Raw genomic sequence first — 17,620 nt, 5'->3', positions numbered from 1 at the left:
TATAAGCACTGTTAACATTCTGTATATATCCTGAGTTGCATATGTTGATAACGTTTCCATGAAAATAATATAAAGCAGTACAATTATGGTCATTTTCAAAACTTTTAATTTTAATACTACATGCCATTATATTAGATGGCTGAATTCTATGCAAAGAGTTGCCACTTACGCTCCTGAAACAGTTCTCAGTGAACTTTCATTAGACACTGGAGATGTGTTTTTGTAGCAGTGTCACAGGACACTGAACAGGAGCAAACATTTAAAATTTTAATTGTCACCTCTGGATTTTTAAAGAGTAATGACCACTTCTTCATAGTGACAAGCACCATAGAGAAGGTGTAGAATCTTTAATTAATTTGCTACTTGAGGTTTGGCTGCAAAGCTTGACTTTCAATTCTCACTTGACTATTTGGTGTGTTGTATCAAATGCCCCACCACAGACATGCAAAAGAAGGTGAATAAATCCTGAAATTAGAAAGCATAAAGGTTTGGAAATTCCTTTATTGGAAAAAGATCTTTATAATTTAGGGATAATATAAAAAACAACACTTCCCTGGCTTAAAAGAAATTCTATATGTTTCTGGCCGTAGACATTTTGTTGAATGATTAAAATTTGTCTTATAATCCAGCTTGAAACTGAATGAAAATTATAAAATGTCTATAAAAATTTCATAAAATAGGTTGTATATGTAAAAATTTTATGTAAGATATGTGAAATGAAATTTATTTAAAGTGAATGCTCTGCATAAGTATTCTGTGACACACAGAGTTATACATTGATTACAACAGGGACATGTTCTAAGTAGTGCACTGTTAGATGATTCCAGCATTATACAGACAGCACAGACGAGGATGGCTACCATCACCAGGCAATATTATCTTTCGGGACCACAGTGCATAAGCAGTCCATTGTTGATTGTAATGTTATTAGATCATCATGCAATGCTTGACTATATTTTTATTTCAGATCTTATGACATGTGAGAAATAACTACCTTTTATGATGAAATAAACTGGCCCATCACTAAGAGTTCCTATTACCAAAAAGAAAATTCAATATTAACTGTTATTTATAGAGTATTTGGCCACAATAATGTATCAAGTCATGAAATTTCAATGAAAGATTCAGATGTAAGTAATTATCAAGGCATCTATAATCCTACCCATAAAAGAAATCTGTGCATGTGTCTGTGCTCACTATACACCTGAGAGAGTAGGTACATGAGGAATATCTGTTGACTGACTTGATTCTGTGAGTGTGACAGTGTGTGTGTATGTGTGTGTGTGTGTGTGTGTGTATATACAAAGAGGCCTAGTGACCTGGCTATGATGCACAACAAAGGCTGTGCAATGGCTTAAGTAGCATGTATGGACTCACTAAAGCTTTTGGTTCTAATGGACTGTGTCCTCTCTCAAAATCTGGCTGCACTTACTTTAGAGCAGTGTAGATTTAGCATGTACCTTCAGTGTAGTATAATGGTAACAGCACAGCATTAGAGCCAGAAGGACAGGGATCTACTAAACTATACAGTCACCTGACTTGGTTACTGTATTCTCTAGTTCATAGTAGAACAGAAGTAGTAAGTCAGAAGAGGCCAAAAAGGGGGCCCAAAAGTGGGGACGATAATAAGGATAAGGGTTGTGCTGGGTGTGGTGGTGCATGCCTAGAATCCCAGCACTAGGGAGGCTGAGGCAGGAGGACTGCCTAAGGGCAGCCTGCAGCCTGGGCCAGACTGAATTTCATGGCAAGACCTTGTCTCAAAAAAAAAAAAAAGTTGTGAAGGGAGCAAACAGTGTTACTAGCAGGATTAGACAAAGGAAGAAGATACAAAAAGTATAAAGAACACATACAAATGTTTCATAAAGCATAGTAGTTTATCTAAACAAATTAAGCTAAGGCAAAGAGCCCCTCAAATTTCTCCTAAAGGCAACCACTCAATGCTGTAATTATTGATAACTATGATTCTAAGCTGTCAGGAATAACTATGATATATATCTTTATGAAGGCAGAAGTGAGTGTGAAACAAGTTAGATATGTTTCTGTCTAAAAATCTGAAAATGTAAAAATGGTTCAATGACAGCAAATTTAAAATAAGAGAGCTCACTCTTGAGTGCTTAATAAATAAGCCACTCAATAAAGGTGTGTATAGGTGTGGCTACAATAATACACACATTTGATAAGAAATACGGAATTCTATCTAAATAAAGATAATTTTTTTTTCTATGAAAAGCTTCTATTTTGTTACTTCCATCAGTCAGAGAGTCCTAGACTTTGTGAAATGTCTAAAATATTGTTCTGTGCTATGCCATCTTGCTGTGTTCAAACTACACTAAATTACTTATTTGTATAAGGTATGGCATGCTTTTACTGATCACACCAATTCCTCAACATCCATTTTTATGTTAGAACCAGCCTACTTACTAAAAATAACATTATCAGGTCAACAATATTTGTTCCTTAACTGAGGAAGAAAAAAGCAAAATAAGCAGTGGTTAAATAAAGTGAGGAAAAACCCCAGAAGTTATTTCTAGAAATAGTCTGAAATAATTCATAATGCCACTAGGTGTTGCTATATGACCAAGCATGAAAACAGCTAAAAGAATTTTTGCTAACCACATAGTCAACTTTCCTTAAACTCAATATTTCCTTTGATTTAGCTACAATTTTCAATAACTAAGGAAGGGAAATTATTAGTATAATTAAGAATTATGATGAAGTAATTTTTTCCCATAGGAGCAAATTTAGATTGTGGAAATTATAGACACAGAAAATTGATCCCAGCCTCCTGATATAAAACAAGATAAGGCCAGTTATGTACCCTACGTGACATGGGAAGCTACGGATTATCAAGGTCCTATTTCTACTTTGCATGGCTCAAGACTCACAGCCACACACTGTCAATGAAAGAGGAATGCACTCATCCTGACTCAGTCATATATTTACTCTCTTGCTAATTCAAACACATTTGTTATTACTCACCGATTAGATAAACATTTACTCTGTACTGCCAGGAAGACTGCTACTTTCAAGAAGCTTATATTCCACTTGTATCCAGTATTTGCTGGGGAATAAAATGACGACACAAGGAATGTGCCAGACCCTTAGGCTCCTTGCAATTCAAGGGCAGGTGACAGCTACATTATGTATTTGCTTAACAATGTAATATTACAAGGTCTACAGGAGAACAAACAACTGTTTTTTTGTGGGTGGAAGAAGACAGTATCTGAGATATCCCTAGGAGGAAAGCCAGGATTTCCCTCATAAGAAGTGTAAAAATGATGTGGCAGTAGCAGGTGGTAAAATGTGGAGGCAAATATGTAGCTTGTGCTTTTGAGAAACTGACTTTCCCAGTGTGGGTAAAGAATAAGACACAATGACAGTGTTGCGCGAGAGGAGTCAGACCAACAGAAATTGGAATTCTATGTTAAGAAGTGAAAATTAGGCTTGAGAAAATGGGAGCCAGCCAAGATTGTAAGTCAAAGGAACAGCTCAATGAGAGATGTGCAGTTAGATAATTATGTCAGAGGTGTGCAGGATGACCTTGGCTGGGGGAGACACTGGAGATAGGGGACCAATTAGAAGGTTGAGGAAATAAAGCAGCAGAGAAGTCAGGCCCCAATTAAATCAGAGGCAGTACTTGCTAGCCCTTGATAATTGTCTGCAAGGATATTAGAACAGAGGGGGAAGGCTCAGACAAAGCCATTGTCTCTTCAGTAAGGTACAGCTGAAAGAGGGGATCCGAGAGAGGGAAGAAGGCTTAGGCTAGGACAGGAAGTGTCTTTCAGGAGAAGAGACAGTTTGGGGGTAAGAGATGCCATCTGAGAGTTACAGGAGGACCTGAGAACCAAACACTACACCTGGGTATCTGACACTGCAGTACACTACATCTGGGAAGGGTCCTGGGCTACTATGAGGAGCAAACAGAATAGCACTCAGAGTTGAGCATTTCTTAAATTAGAATATGTGTCTTAGTTGCTTTTCTTGTTGCTGATACAAACTACCCAATGCCCACAAGTTAAAGCAGGAAAGGTTATTTTGGCTTACAGTTTGTAGAGGTTTTTCAGTACGTAGTTGGCTGGCCCTAAGGCAGCGTGGCATGGCAGAGGGGCATTGCAGAGGAGAAACAGTTCATGGCAAGGCAGGTAGAAGGCACAAGCAGTAGAAGTCTGCCTTTCATCTTTCCCCTTTACCCCTTCCAGAATACAAGTCTTTTGGGTAGTGTCACCCACATCCAGGGTGGGGCTTCTGTTTTTAGTAAATCCATTCAGCCACATCCAGAATTTGCTAATTCCAATCAATGGACTTGTTTAGTACCACACACCTCTAATCCCAGGTTACACAACCCTAGATCCATCCAGCTCTAAAAAGCCCCACTTAAGAGCTTGGGCCATATCTAGATACAAGCCATAACGATATGTCAAGCCATTTGGCTAAAGAAGACTAGATCTTAGTTTTACTCAGAGCATCAAGCCTACCAGAATATTGATTTCACTCCAAGGATAAAGTTTCCTATCATTATAATCATGTGGGAAAACAATAGTAAGGGAGTCCAGACAGACTCCAAGCCAGTTCTGCAAGAGCCTGCAGACAACTGACAGCATCTTCCTGCCTCAGTTCTTCATCTATTAAGTAGCAAGCAATCCTACTCTGCCTTCTTGCTGTCTTGACAGGACATTGTGAGAAAAGAAACAGTAAAATATATGTATAAAGATTTAAGAACGTAGTCAGCAACAATAACTCCTTCTCCGCAGCAGCGCCTCTTTCCCCCCTCTGCCCACCTTCTCTTCCTAGCGATCTTGCTGCTCACTTTCCACAATGTCCGTTCCCAGCATCTCTGATAGATCAAGGGACAAGCTCATCAGTGCAGCCCGGGAACTCACGAAGAATTTATGATTGTTAATCAGGCTGAGTAAAGGTATGCAGTGGTCTGGTGTTTAAGCTCCACTGTAGAGAGAAGGAAGAGGCTGGGCCCTGTGGCTGGATAGGCAATTTCAGCTAAAAAGGGGAGATGAACAGTGACATAAAGGGGGAAGCCTCTAATTGCCTAGGAAGAAAGAGCTCAGCGTACACTTTTTTTTTTCAATGCAGAATTCAGTGTATTTCTTCACAAAGTGTGTTTAAAAGCCACAAATTTGTGAGAAGGAAATAAAAGTTTTGATGAGGACAGGGCCACGAGTTAGCAGTAGAGAGGTTGGGAAACAGTGGATTTAAGTATTGTAGAATAGTCAAATATAGTGGCCTAAGATAGGCATGTATCAAACTAAATTGTACCAATGGGCAGGAAACTTCTCATTTTGCTCATATCAGAAATTATAATAAAGAAGGTAAACTAAAGGCAAATTATAATAAAAGGCAAAAATTATAATAAAAGACTTTTATTATAGAGTTCACTTACCTGTCAATATTTGTTTTAAATTTAAAACTGTAAATGTGCATGTAATCATTCATTCAACGAACATCAATACAATCAATGGCCTACAAAGTAATTATCATAACTATCTCATCAGACTGTCTAGCTCATCATTTAGTGGAAAACAAGAGGATTCAAATCCTAGCATTAGGACTTCCCTGCTCTATGACCTTGGAGAACGAGGACATAATAAGACATAACAGACATCATAGGGTCCTTGGGAAGCAGAATGAGACAATGTAAAGCACTGAGCACGGGCCCTAGTCTTGAAAGCATTCATGAAATGCACCTGCTCTGTTTGTCACTTCAGCAGGGTGCAACCAGCACAGGACATCACAGTGGTAACCAGAACTGACAAGGGAGCAAGGCTGAATCACAAAGGCCCCTGGACGCTACATCAAGGCTGGGCTCAAATCTCAGTTTTACCGCTGTGTAGCTGCACTATCATGAGAAGTTTATTTAACCTTTCTCTGTTTCCTCACTTGACAATTTCATGTTTACTTATAGGGTAGAAAAGATTTAACTCATAACCTCATAAGTTACTCTTACACAATGCACTTAAAAACAGCACTCTGAACAGAAGCAGTAATCAATGAAGTTGTTGTCCTTGCAAGGCAGGCGGCAGAACCACTGAGCTGAATCCCTGGCTCAATGAAGTTTAACTGTAATAACTATTCTGCAGGCAAGTGGGGAACCCTGCACAATTTAAATCTTGTCTTTGATCCCAAGCTGCTTACAGTCTTCTAACATTAGGACTGATACACAGTACAGTGAGAAAAACATTTTAAAGACTTTTATTATAGAGTTCATAAAATATAAAACTAAATATAATCAAGTGCTACAATGTATTAACACTGATAGAGTTATAAAGGATTGGGAAGAGGAGGAATCTAATTTAGCTCAAGAAATCATGAAGGCCTTCCTGAACAAGTTGAAAAATAACAAAATACATTATTTTCAAACTTCAATCACACAGAAATTTGGACATAAGAATTATTTTTTTACTTTTAACTAGGCAGATAGTGGCCAACAAATGAAAATCTCCTTGAAGCTACAAGTTTATGTGAAGAATTTGTTATCTCTAAAACTTGAACCTCAAAACAATGTCTGCTGGATGGAGGTGGAGAACTTGCAGCTGATTTGTTCTGATATGACTCACATATAGGAGGCATTTAATAAAATACTTTACATGTTCAATTCATATGTAACATGACCTTGTTCCAGAGGTCCACAAAGGTGTGCTGTCAACAGCTAGCACCTTCTTTGCTAATTTTGATGCTAACGCAGCTACTCTGCTGAAGTGCTGAAGATGTACTTCCTGTATTCCCATCTTCTTAAGTACATGGTGATACAAAAAGAATGTGCGTGTGTGTGTGTGTGTGTGTGCGCACGCGCATGCACACATGCTGCCAGAGAGGCATATTACAGTCTGTGGAAGTAATACCTAATCTAATGTATGTTTCAAAGTTAAGTACAAGATGCTTAGAATAACTTATTGTAATAATAGTATCCTTACAAGAATTCTTTTCAGGACAGTTAAAAATGCCTTACCGGTTTTATTTAACTAGGCTTTTTAGTTGTTTAATAGTTTTATGAGAGCAAATATTATTATTAGCTCTGTTTTACAGGATAGAATGAAAAGCAAAAAGTGGTTTGGTCAAAACTTTAATATTTATCTGTTCATTCGAACACAAGAGTCAGGCACTCTAAAAAAAAAACAAACTCAAAGTCTATGGCACTTCCCATACAATGAAGTTTGGCTTCAGTCATTCAACTGAATAGATACTGATGCCCTAAAAATTTTATCAGCAGCTATGAGTCCTTCATCTAACTTCTCCTATTTTACATTTCCCTTGAAGCATCCTTCCTTCTAACTAGAAGAGCCAAAATCATTTTCTGTTGCTCACTGTCTAAACTGCTTGTATCAAAACTATGTCTTTAAAGGAAGTGGGAGAAATTCCCACTGAAAAGAGCCCAACAGGCAAAAGTTTAAGTAAAAAAAAAAAAAGAGGAAGAAAAAAAATTCTGCTTTTCTTTGCCTGACATCCAGAAGTTCTACAGATGCTGATTTGTTATAAAATTATACTGGAAAGTTAAAAAAGAATGCTAAGAGATATTGGGTATGAAACACCACTACAATCGAGTCTGTCAGGAGTGATGGTGCCAACTCCCACAGTACAATGCATTCTTGGGACTCTGTTAAGAGGCCAAGTTATGTGTTAGTATTCCAACATTTACCTTTGGAATCTGCTTAGGATACTCTAAACTCAAGTGAGCTAATCTCATTGTCATTAGGCAATGATATGCATGGGAAAGTGAAATGATGCCTGACAATGCTGTTGTGTTAGGAAATGCAAACATACTAAATAATGAGAATACAAAGGAACCAAGTGACATGTATTTTTTTTTTTTGGTAAGATTAGTACAAGATAAATAACTACCAGTTAATAAATTTATACATTTTTACTATACTGAACTGAACAGAATCAAGTTACATTAAATTGTATAGTCAGCATCTGTGGATCCCAGATATAAACTATAAATAATAAAAGCCTCATAAGATATAAATAGCCTATACATTTGAAAAGGCATTAACTGTAATCTGTATAGTATACTTACAATTTTTCAAGAAAAGACATACATCTGAAAATTGAGCTGCTATTTTTATCTAAACAGCTATTCTAGTTGAGGACTGAAAATTGCGTATCAAAGAACTGAGTTTGGTAAAATAATCTGACCATTAACATGGTTAATATGACTGTCCTCTGTCAAGTGGGCCTAGAAAATAGAAGACTCTATAAATGGAAACAAACTACATGTGGTCAGCTCCCCACCGAAGTCATACCTAAAAATGTTCAGTGATAGAAGTCTCATAACCAGTTTACGAAACCAAGGTCTTCCTTCAGGGCCCAAGTCTCTTTCCTTTTATATTTTAAAGAATAAAATAATTTTGCAGTACCATGTCTCCAGGTTTTCAAAGTAAGAGTTCAAGAGTTATTTGGATACTAGAGACCAATAGTTTTACATTCTTACAATTATCTTCCCCCTAGAAAGTCTAAAATGGAACATCACAAAAGCAAGAAATGTTTTGAACATAGTGAATGAATTAGAAGACTCAATCTACATACCATGACATGGTCACGGCAAATGTTAATTATCTGTACATTGCCTTCCCTACTCCTAAGTTCAGAGAACCTCAATATCTGCATTGGATTTGTATTTGTGTCTTCTTGGGTTTATTTACACAATTTCTGTCACCCTTAACACACCAAATGCAACAACAGACCACAATAGAAGCAATTATAAGTAAAGTGTGTCATGAGCTGTAAGCAGTGGAGCTGCAGAAATAACACTGGGAAAAAAATATCCAGGTTGTGAAGCCCAGCATGAGGAGGTAGAAGAGTGAGAGGACTCGCTTACCTCTGGTGTACCAAGAGCATGTTCTCCAGCTAACAGCAACATGCTCAGACCTCCCATCTGCGTAGGATCTAAATAAGTAAAAAATACACAAACACCAACTTACAAGCATGAAGTATGCATAACCCACAAAGAGCCAAAAACTATTTATAAGGATAGAACACCAGCAGAACCACACATAACTTTAATGGAAAACTTTTAAAACTCTTTAACATAAGTTGACATATATGTGCTTAGCGCTCACACTTTTGCAAGCCTTTTCAATAGCACTGTTGTCCTATTCTTCCAACAGAGCACTCTCTTCAATACCACAGCTGTTTGTAACATGAATGATTCTGGGGGTTTCTTTCTGTACATGCAATTTAGATGGTATTGCTTTTAAGCAAAAGAACACATATGTTTGTTTTCTAAGAAGTATGAGATTGTTATTCTCAAATTGTTATTTCTGTCATGTGAAATCAGGACTAATAAAAAGAACCAGGCTAAGAGAAAACTAGAGAAAGAAATTTTCCAAATTGGCCTCTGAAATCTAGTAGACTTTTTCATTAATATCTCTACATTTTTCAAAATAAATTTAAATGAACTGATGTATTTCAGACAGTTTAAATTTTAGGGGCAGTTGGGCTCTTGTTCAAAATTATTTCAAGATTTAAAATTATTTTTTTCAGGTCTTTGTTCTCATTCTTTCAATAATCAACAGAAAGACAAAAACAGCAAAGTGGCAGATCCATGAGCCAGGTTATATTTATATCTAAACAAAGTATTACAGCTAACAGGAAACTTACATTCTTTAAGGGGGTTTAAATAAATGAAAATTCAGTATTGCAATGAAAGAACGTAGGTAAAAATGCCTAACTCAGTGTCTATCCTAGTGTACACAGGTCCTCAAAAGATGTGTATTTAGCTTAAGAAGTCTCTTTCCAATTGAAAATAAGGATCAATCAATTGTAATGTTGTCTGAGAAATCCAACTGGTTTTTTTTCCCCTGGGTTTAAAGGTTTGACTGTAAGTACATCTGTGTACAACTTGTCTTAGGAACTCATGAAGCAAATTTGAGCATATTTAATATATACTTTTAAAAAAAATTTTAAAAGGTTCTTAGGTAGAAGGTAAACATAAAGAAATGGATGGGTGGAGATTATGACGTTACTAAAGACAGATGTGTCATCAAATAATTAGCTGTACAAGTAGTTCAATGTTGGAAGACATATAGACCATATAAGCAATCACCAGCTGACTCAATGAAACAACACTCTTGGGTGCTAAGATTCCAATTTTAATTAAGCATTAACCTTAAGAATTATCATGATTGCTAAAATATATACTTAAACATATTTAAAAATAAGGCAGGGGAAATGAATTTAGCAGAAACTAAAAGCTTAGCTTTGTACCCTGACAATGATTTATAGCTATTATCCTAGAAACTAAGGGCACAAGATGAGAGCTTTCTAAAGATGTGTGTTAGTTCAAATTACAAAAGAAAACGCAAATATGATTATATGATAATTTAAGTTAAGCACAACGTGACTACCAAAAGCTTGCATATGCATATACAAACACACACACACACACACACACACAAATATATTCCAGCAAATATATAAACAGCAAACTTTCCCTTTATTGAGTTTCTACTATGTTAAAATCTACACAGCTTTTCTTTCTTGGAAATCATACCTTTGACAACTGTGGTGTCATTCTGAACTGCAAAAAGTTAAGTGACAAAGACCATAGAGCAAACAAAACAAAACCAAACAAGACTCCTTGTTGAGGAAAAACTTAAACAGATCTTTACAATACTTCTGGTACCCCTAAATTTAAGACAGCTAAGCACCAAGTTCTAACTAAAGGCAATTTAATTCACTTTACTTTTCTGAAAAAGAATATACCTAGAAATACCAGATCAGTATTACCTCCACTATATACAAGCTGAACAAGAGTTCTGATTATGGATTTCTCACATATGACACAGAATATTATAAAATGAGTTAAATTCCAGTAAGGTTTATTTTTCTTCTTCCCTGTTTTCAAAAGCTGACCTATAAACATTTTGAAGTCTAGGTTCTACTTTCATTTTGTATATAACATGCAGATTAATAAAGTATCAGAAGCAACATTACAAAAAAAGACAATTTTTATAGCTTCTAGTTTACCTATAATTATTATTTGGTGTGCAAACAATTATGTGCAAAAATACCCTACTTATACTAACCTAGACTTAGAATTGAGAGACACAAAGTGACAGATACTAAATAATGACCAAAAAGGACTGTTTAAAAGTTGGTCATCTATACACCACTTTTTGGTGATGATAACAAAATGATTTAGAAAATTCTCCAAATTAAGCGATCTCTGAAGTCCAGAGAGCTCACTCACTAAGCCTATCCAGTAAAAATGGGTTGAGGTCAAAATTGTCTAAAGAGAAAGCTAAAACAAGAGCAGATCTTTATGCATTGGTTCCCCAGAATGCTACCACTATACTAACCTTCATTTTAAACCATTTATATAAAGCACTGACATACTTTTCATGCTATGACTCATACATTGAACTATGAAATCTTGTTAGGTCTCCTAGCTATTTGAAAAAAATATGGTGTCATCACAGTATTGGGCAACCTCCTTTACCAATTTTTGCAAATGATTTAGCATGCTGATTTTAAAGAAAAATTGCTCATAACATGAAGGAAGAACCCTATGGTTCAATACCAACTTCACTGACTCTACCCTGCTCAGCCTCCCAAATTCATTAAAATCCTCTTTCTGGAGTACCAAGCTACATTCTCAGCTCATTTTCATTTTCTTATTTTGAAAGAGGGTCCTGGTAAGTTGCCTAGGACAGCCATGAACTTGCAATCCTCTTGCCTCAGCCTCCCAAGCAGCTGGGATTGCAGACATGTGCCATTATACCCAGCCAAATTCCTCTTCTGATTACTGTACTACAAAAGCTGGAGAAGATAGAGTAGGGTGAATATAAATATTTTATTTCATGGTAACAAATACTTTAATATTTCATACCACCCAAAGCATACTAAAGATCCTACATTAAATGGGACCATCTAGAATTTTAAGTTAGTTTGGCCCATACAGGAATGTGGATAGGAAGAGGAGACAGGATGGGAAAACAACTTCCAGATCCATCTCAGATATATGATGGAGTTGTATTTCTGTACTCAAAATATACTCAGATAATCTATATAGCTTTTCAAACATCCATAACTAAGGCACTTACTGGGACAGCTTAACAGTTTGCATAAGTTATTTTGTTAACATTGTAAAATTTCCTATGTTCCTGACAGTTTTCATACTGCTGCCTTCTTTTCCATACCACCCTTGTCAGAAAATCGTATGTATTTATAACTTGGTCTGTATCTCCTTTCGCTAATTATATATGCATCTTCTGTACATCATCATCCAGTGCTTTAAAATATGCTACATATTTGCAACTGCTCCATATTAGTTATAAATTTTCTTCCCACCTCTGTATTATTTATTAAAAACACAGGCTAAATGTATTGCTCTGTACTTAAAGTACAAGTAGAAATAGTGTCTAAACTCACCAGCCATGCCAAAGTTAAGCTGAGGCATCTCTTCAGTCTTTGCCTTCTTGGGGCTTGGCAAGTCTCTTGAAGAGTCAGATGGGAAGGCCCAAAGTTTCTTTCGTGGATTGACAGTGGGTGTTGGTGATTTCACAGGCTTGTTTGTGGTAGGACACCATTTGTAGCCAGGATTTGCTTTCATAAATGCATCTTTATACTATAAATAAAAGAGTAACAGCAGATTTTAATTAATATACAGACTGAAAAAAGTTGTAGTAGCATTCACCCTAATCCCATTTAGATAATGAGTGAGAAAAATACTTTCAATGACTTTTGTGGCCTTCCTTATAGACAAATGACAGTATCACACAGGGCTACTGAGAAGGACATGGAGTTATTAACTACAAAGCTCATGTCTGCAATGTGGGTACAAAAGATATGTACCTTGTATCTCTTAATCATCCATTTCTTTTGCAGTGTCCAAAAAACTGTCTGATACTGGTGGGGAGATGAAGTTGTAATGGTAAAAGCCGAGGGCTCTGTAGACATGAAAGGCCAAGTTCAAACTCTGGCACTTCTACACTAGGCTATGGTAACCCCAGGAAGAAAACATGATCTCTCTGGGCTTCAACTTTAGATTGCAAAAACAGAACAATATCATTAATGCCTGGGTTGTTATTAACAGTATGCATAGCATAAGAACCTGTTTCAAAGTGAGCTTCAGGTACATGTTACAGAGTGTGACTTACAGCACTAGTACCAAATTCTGCTAATTAATTGCCTAAAAATAGTAAAAAAAAAAAAAAAAAAAAAAAAAAAAAAAAAAGATTAAATCTATGCTTTGATGTACAAATGAGACAAATGCAGGCAAACAGAGCAAAATACTCAATTATGTGATCAAGGAACCAAGATCAAAAGTCAGAAATAGGGAACAGTTAGACCAACTGACACAGCTTTTCAGTTACTTAAGACACAGGGCCATGTAGAGGAAAGGGCACTGGAAACAGAATTTAACAGCCTGGGTTTAAAATGCACCTCCGCTTTATTGATCTGTGGACTTTATACTGTCTACCCTTTCTCAGTCTTGATTTCTCCATCTAGAAAATGTAACAGCACCTGCCAATGTTTTTAATGAGCACATATGATTGTATATACGAGCAATCTCTGAGACCTCTGATGTGTAATTCTGCGATTAACCCATCACAAACTTCAAGTCTTGGAGGTTTCAACCTCTGCTGACATCTTTCTCTCCTCTTCATTCTTCTGTGGCTTTTTCCTATCACTCTTTCTTCCAACCCCATTACCTCTTTCTCCTATCATGAGAGTAACATTAAATGAAAATACATTAATTATTCATGTTCATTACATGTTGCCAAGTTATGTCATCTGGAAAACATGTATTCTATATGTTCTTTAACTATATGCTGTAACTATTGAATATTTTATTAAATATATTCATTTCTTTCAATCTTACAAGCTTGTCTATTAAAATGGTCACTGGATATGTGATATTAATTTAGCAAAAGTTCCAAACAGCTTTTAATTTAACAGAAAAAGTTCCTATCCACCTTGGTGTAAGAAAATATGTAATCTGAATAATTACTTCATTTTATGTTATGTATATGAAAACTGTAATATAGGTAACCACATGATGTTAACAGACAATAGTGCAGACAAAATCATCTCAAAGTTAAATTTTCTGAATGATTTTTCTTTGTAACTATAGGATATAAATTAACCTATTGATACACAGAAGATAAGCACACACAAAAAATCCAAGATACAATCTTGCTTTTTCTTACTCAAATAATTAAAATGGGACACAGGCCAAACCTAACTAGAATTTGTCATTACATATCAGAATGCATCTGAGGGCATCAAATGTGACATAAGAGATACGCTACACACCACCACAGCACATTCACATGCATGGGAGATCTACATATTAAGCCGAGGCAGACAAATAGCCTTGCCTGCTGTCTGTAAGAGGAAAGTGACAAATGGTAGCGTGAGGCGAAAATGGAAGTAGCAGACACATGCATCATTACTGTGTCCCAGTAAAAGGCATATGGGCTGGATTTGTCAAATGAACAGTCACTTGGACAAAGGTCACTATTTTACAAAGTGACAGAAGACTTTCACACAAATTTATTAACACATTTCTGGTTAGAAATAAAATTATCCTTTGTGGCAGTTTAAATTTTTAAAAAAGAAAGTTACAGTTGTGAAAGATGCTGAACAGTGTCACTAGTACTCAAATTTCTCGTATCTGAGATGTTCCCTTTCTTCCTCTCTATGTTCATTTGCTAGATAGGCTCTTTCCCAGTAAGACGTCACATCTTGCTAAGAATCATTTAGTAATTTGTTTTCAGTGAAAATCAGTAAGAGTAATGGAAGTGATAAGACTGTCATCCTTATAAATGAATAATTGTCAGCATCATTTATTTTTCTTGGATATTGGGAGTTTGAACTTTGTGAATGCTAGGCAAGCACTATACCACTGAACTATATATCCAGCCCAGCAGCAACTATTTTCAGAACATAGCTGATAATATTAAAAAAGAGCAGCTTATCCTAATTTACGATGGGGAGCTCAGTATGCAGTGACAATCACCACAACACAGCCATGTATCTTTCTTTGCACATATTTCACCCACCCAGCTCACTAAAAATGCTCTATGGGCACTGATTAGATATTAGGTACTAATTAGGCACTGGGAACAAGGAAGAGCATAAATTAGACAGAGTCCCTGCCTTAATATTTGCTACAATTCACAAATACAAACTTTTTTTTTTTTTAACATATAGTCTTTTAGGCCTTGCCCTGATTTAGGTTTTGCAGTGGTCTGTCTGTAAAAGGGAAAGTTACCTATGAGTGCAGTAACACAGGGCAAGAAAAAGGCCTGGTATATGAAGGGGTTTACAGAAAATGGTAACTGGGAACTTACTATGTGGGCCAATACTCTGGAACTATTATCATAATATCAATCCTGCATATATTCAACTCAATATAAACTCAAAATAAACCATAAAACCTTAATATAAACCCAATGTTTGTTCAATCAAGTGTGTGTATGTGCACGCATGTGTGTGCTGGAGATTGAGTCCACTGGCTCAAACACACTACACAGGCTCTGCCACTGAACTCACCACCCCTCAATCAAGTACACACTGGGCAGAAAGGTTAAACATATCCTGTCCTTAAGGAGTTTAAAGCTTTGAAGGAGACCCATAAATTCATGTGGAAACACAGGTCAACACAAGCAGTGTAAGAGCATCAAGTGAGGGTGGAGGCAGGAAGAGCCCCAGGGAGCACAGACGCCTCTCTGTCCTTGGAACTGGGTACCTCATCAGTCACTGCCTCTCCTTTAATTGTAAGAGTCAATACAAAGACTTAATCATTTGTGGTGATGAGGTTATTAGGAAAAGGATTGCAGAGAAGGCTGAGTAAAGGAGAAAAGAGGGGAGACTGTGTAGTCTGAAGCAAACAGCCAAGAGAAATTACTGGCATGCAGATCAACCATGTGGGCACAATGTATCATCACAGAACCGCAAGTGGGAAAGAGATCTGTGCTACCTATCCAGGATACCCAGGGACAGGCTATTCATGCTGGAGATGGGGCGGGGGCTCTTTTACCCTCCAAGAACATCCGTCACAGGCTACTGGCCCTGGGACTTCTATAAAACACTCAAACTTTTGCTAAAATACGGATTTTCAAAACTGTCCCATTAAAATAAAAATTCACTGATAGCCTCCAATTTCATTCTGCAAATTTCCAACCAATTAGACAGCCTACATGAAACCTACTTTGCAGACACCATTTCTGAGATACTTGGTAACACTAGTTCCCTTTTTTGAACCCCAAGCATTACTGTATTTCATTAGCAACAGTAATAAACCAGTAATTCAGTTACTGATTCTTTTGTTATTTTATACTGGTATTAAATATATACCCTTTTGTCAGTTTTTTGCTTTCTTTATATTTGACGATGACATTATAATACAAAAGACAATAACCTATTATATCACTCTGTAAAAATGAGGTCTCAACATTACTTTCCCAAATAATTTACATAAATGAAAATTTGATCTACAAAGCACCTTAATATCAATGAAAGATATAATTATCTATTGTCTTCCAACTGTGTGTTGGATGGGATGTTAAACAGATAAAATCTACTAGCGTTTCTAGTTATGACAATGTCTGCAGAACTAAAGACAGATGATTCTGGTGTGAATATGTGAAATAATATCATGAAATAAAGTCTCCCAAGATTCTAAAAAATTACATAGGAAATTATCTGATTAAAAATTATCTGATTATCTGTAACATGTATTTTATAGCCATATACTCTACAGGGGCTAAATGAACCTCCAGCATAACTGTGGAGACAGTTGCAAATCCTACCATGGATGGACAGAAGTCATATTAAACAGGAGGGGATAGGATGGGGAGATATGTTAGAAGTGGCACTAATTCCTTAGATTATCTTTCCTTTATAAACATTTAAAAATTATCATGAGGATAATAAAACTCTGTACCCTATTTGATGAGTTATCCTTTGTAGCTATTTTATTTTTCTGAGACAAGGTCTTGTTATGCAGAGTTCAGGCTGCCTTTGAACTCACCATAACTCAAACTCATAGAAATCTTCCTGCCTCAGCCTCCTGAGTGTTGGGATTACAGGTATGTGGCACAACACCTAGCAGGCAGCTATTTTTAATAAGAAATCAGACATTCACATGATAGGTCACCTAATTAAGTTCATGATTTTGACTGAATACATTTTAAGTTATAAATTAACCTGAAAAACTTTTACAATAAAGCTACTGCAGCAGAAATTTACAGTTCCAAAAGTGAGTTGAATATTGTGATCATGGAACTGCTTATGCTACTGTGAGAAAAAAAATCGAAGAAAAAGTGGAAACTTGAAATAAGGCAGTTGGCTACAGATATGACTATTTAAATTGTGTCAGGGTGAGGACTACTAAAAACTGAAGTTTGTTTTCACATAAACTTTTTTAGGGTACAATTTTACTCTCTAGTTTTGCTAATAGGGAAAAGGTAAGTTTAATATGTTATATTAATTTAAAACATCAAAATTTAAGAATTTCTTTGAAATTTAAATTTTGCTATATTTTTAAAAATAGGTATTTGAGTGAGACAATATTAGCAAAGGTCTTTTCTTTTTTTGAGTTTTTTTGAGTTTGGTTTTTTTTTTTTTTTTTTTAGAAAGGGTCTCCCTGTGTAGCTGC

At 36.1% G+C, this 17,620-nt stretch overlaps 1 protein-coding gene across 13 annotated transcripts in view; it reads right to left on the bottom strand.

Annotated features, from left to right (window-relative positions):
- The window catches only part of Bbx (BBX high mobility group box domain containing), a 263,754-nt gene that overhangs the window by 64,036 nt on the left and 182,098 nt on the right, over positions 1-17,620 (bottom strand). For all 13 annotated transcript variants that reach the window (XM_033768113.1, XM_010630160.3, XM_033768116.1 and 10 more), the window contains 2 exons: positions 12,385-12,580; positions 8,831-8,898 (listed from right to left, as the gene is read on the bottom strand). In XM_033768113.1, the coding sequence (XP_033624004.1) occupies positions 8,831-8,898; positions 12,385-12,580 (264 nt within the window). The remainder of the gene's footprint in view (positions 1-8,830; positions 8,899-12,384; positions 12,581-17,620) is intronic.

Source organism: Fukomys damarensis, unplaced genomic scaffold (assembly GCF_012274545.1).
Source record: "Fukomys damarensis isolate Sample0158 unplaced genomic scaffold, DMR_v1.0_HiC HiC_scaffold_24, whole genome shotgun sequence".
Classification (NCBI taxonomy): Eukaryota; Metazoa; Chordata; class Mammalia; order Rodentia; family Bathyergidae; genus Fukomys; species Fukomys damarensis.
The sequence above is the reverse complement of the archived record's forward strand: the minus strand, read 5'-3'. Positions and strand labels throughout refer to the sequence as shown.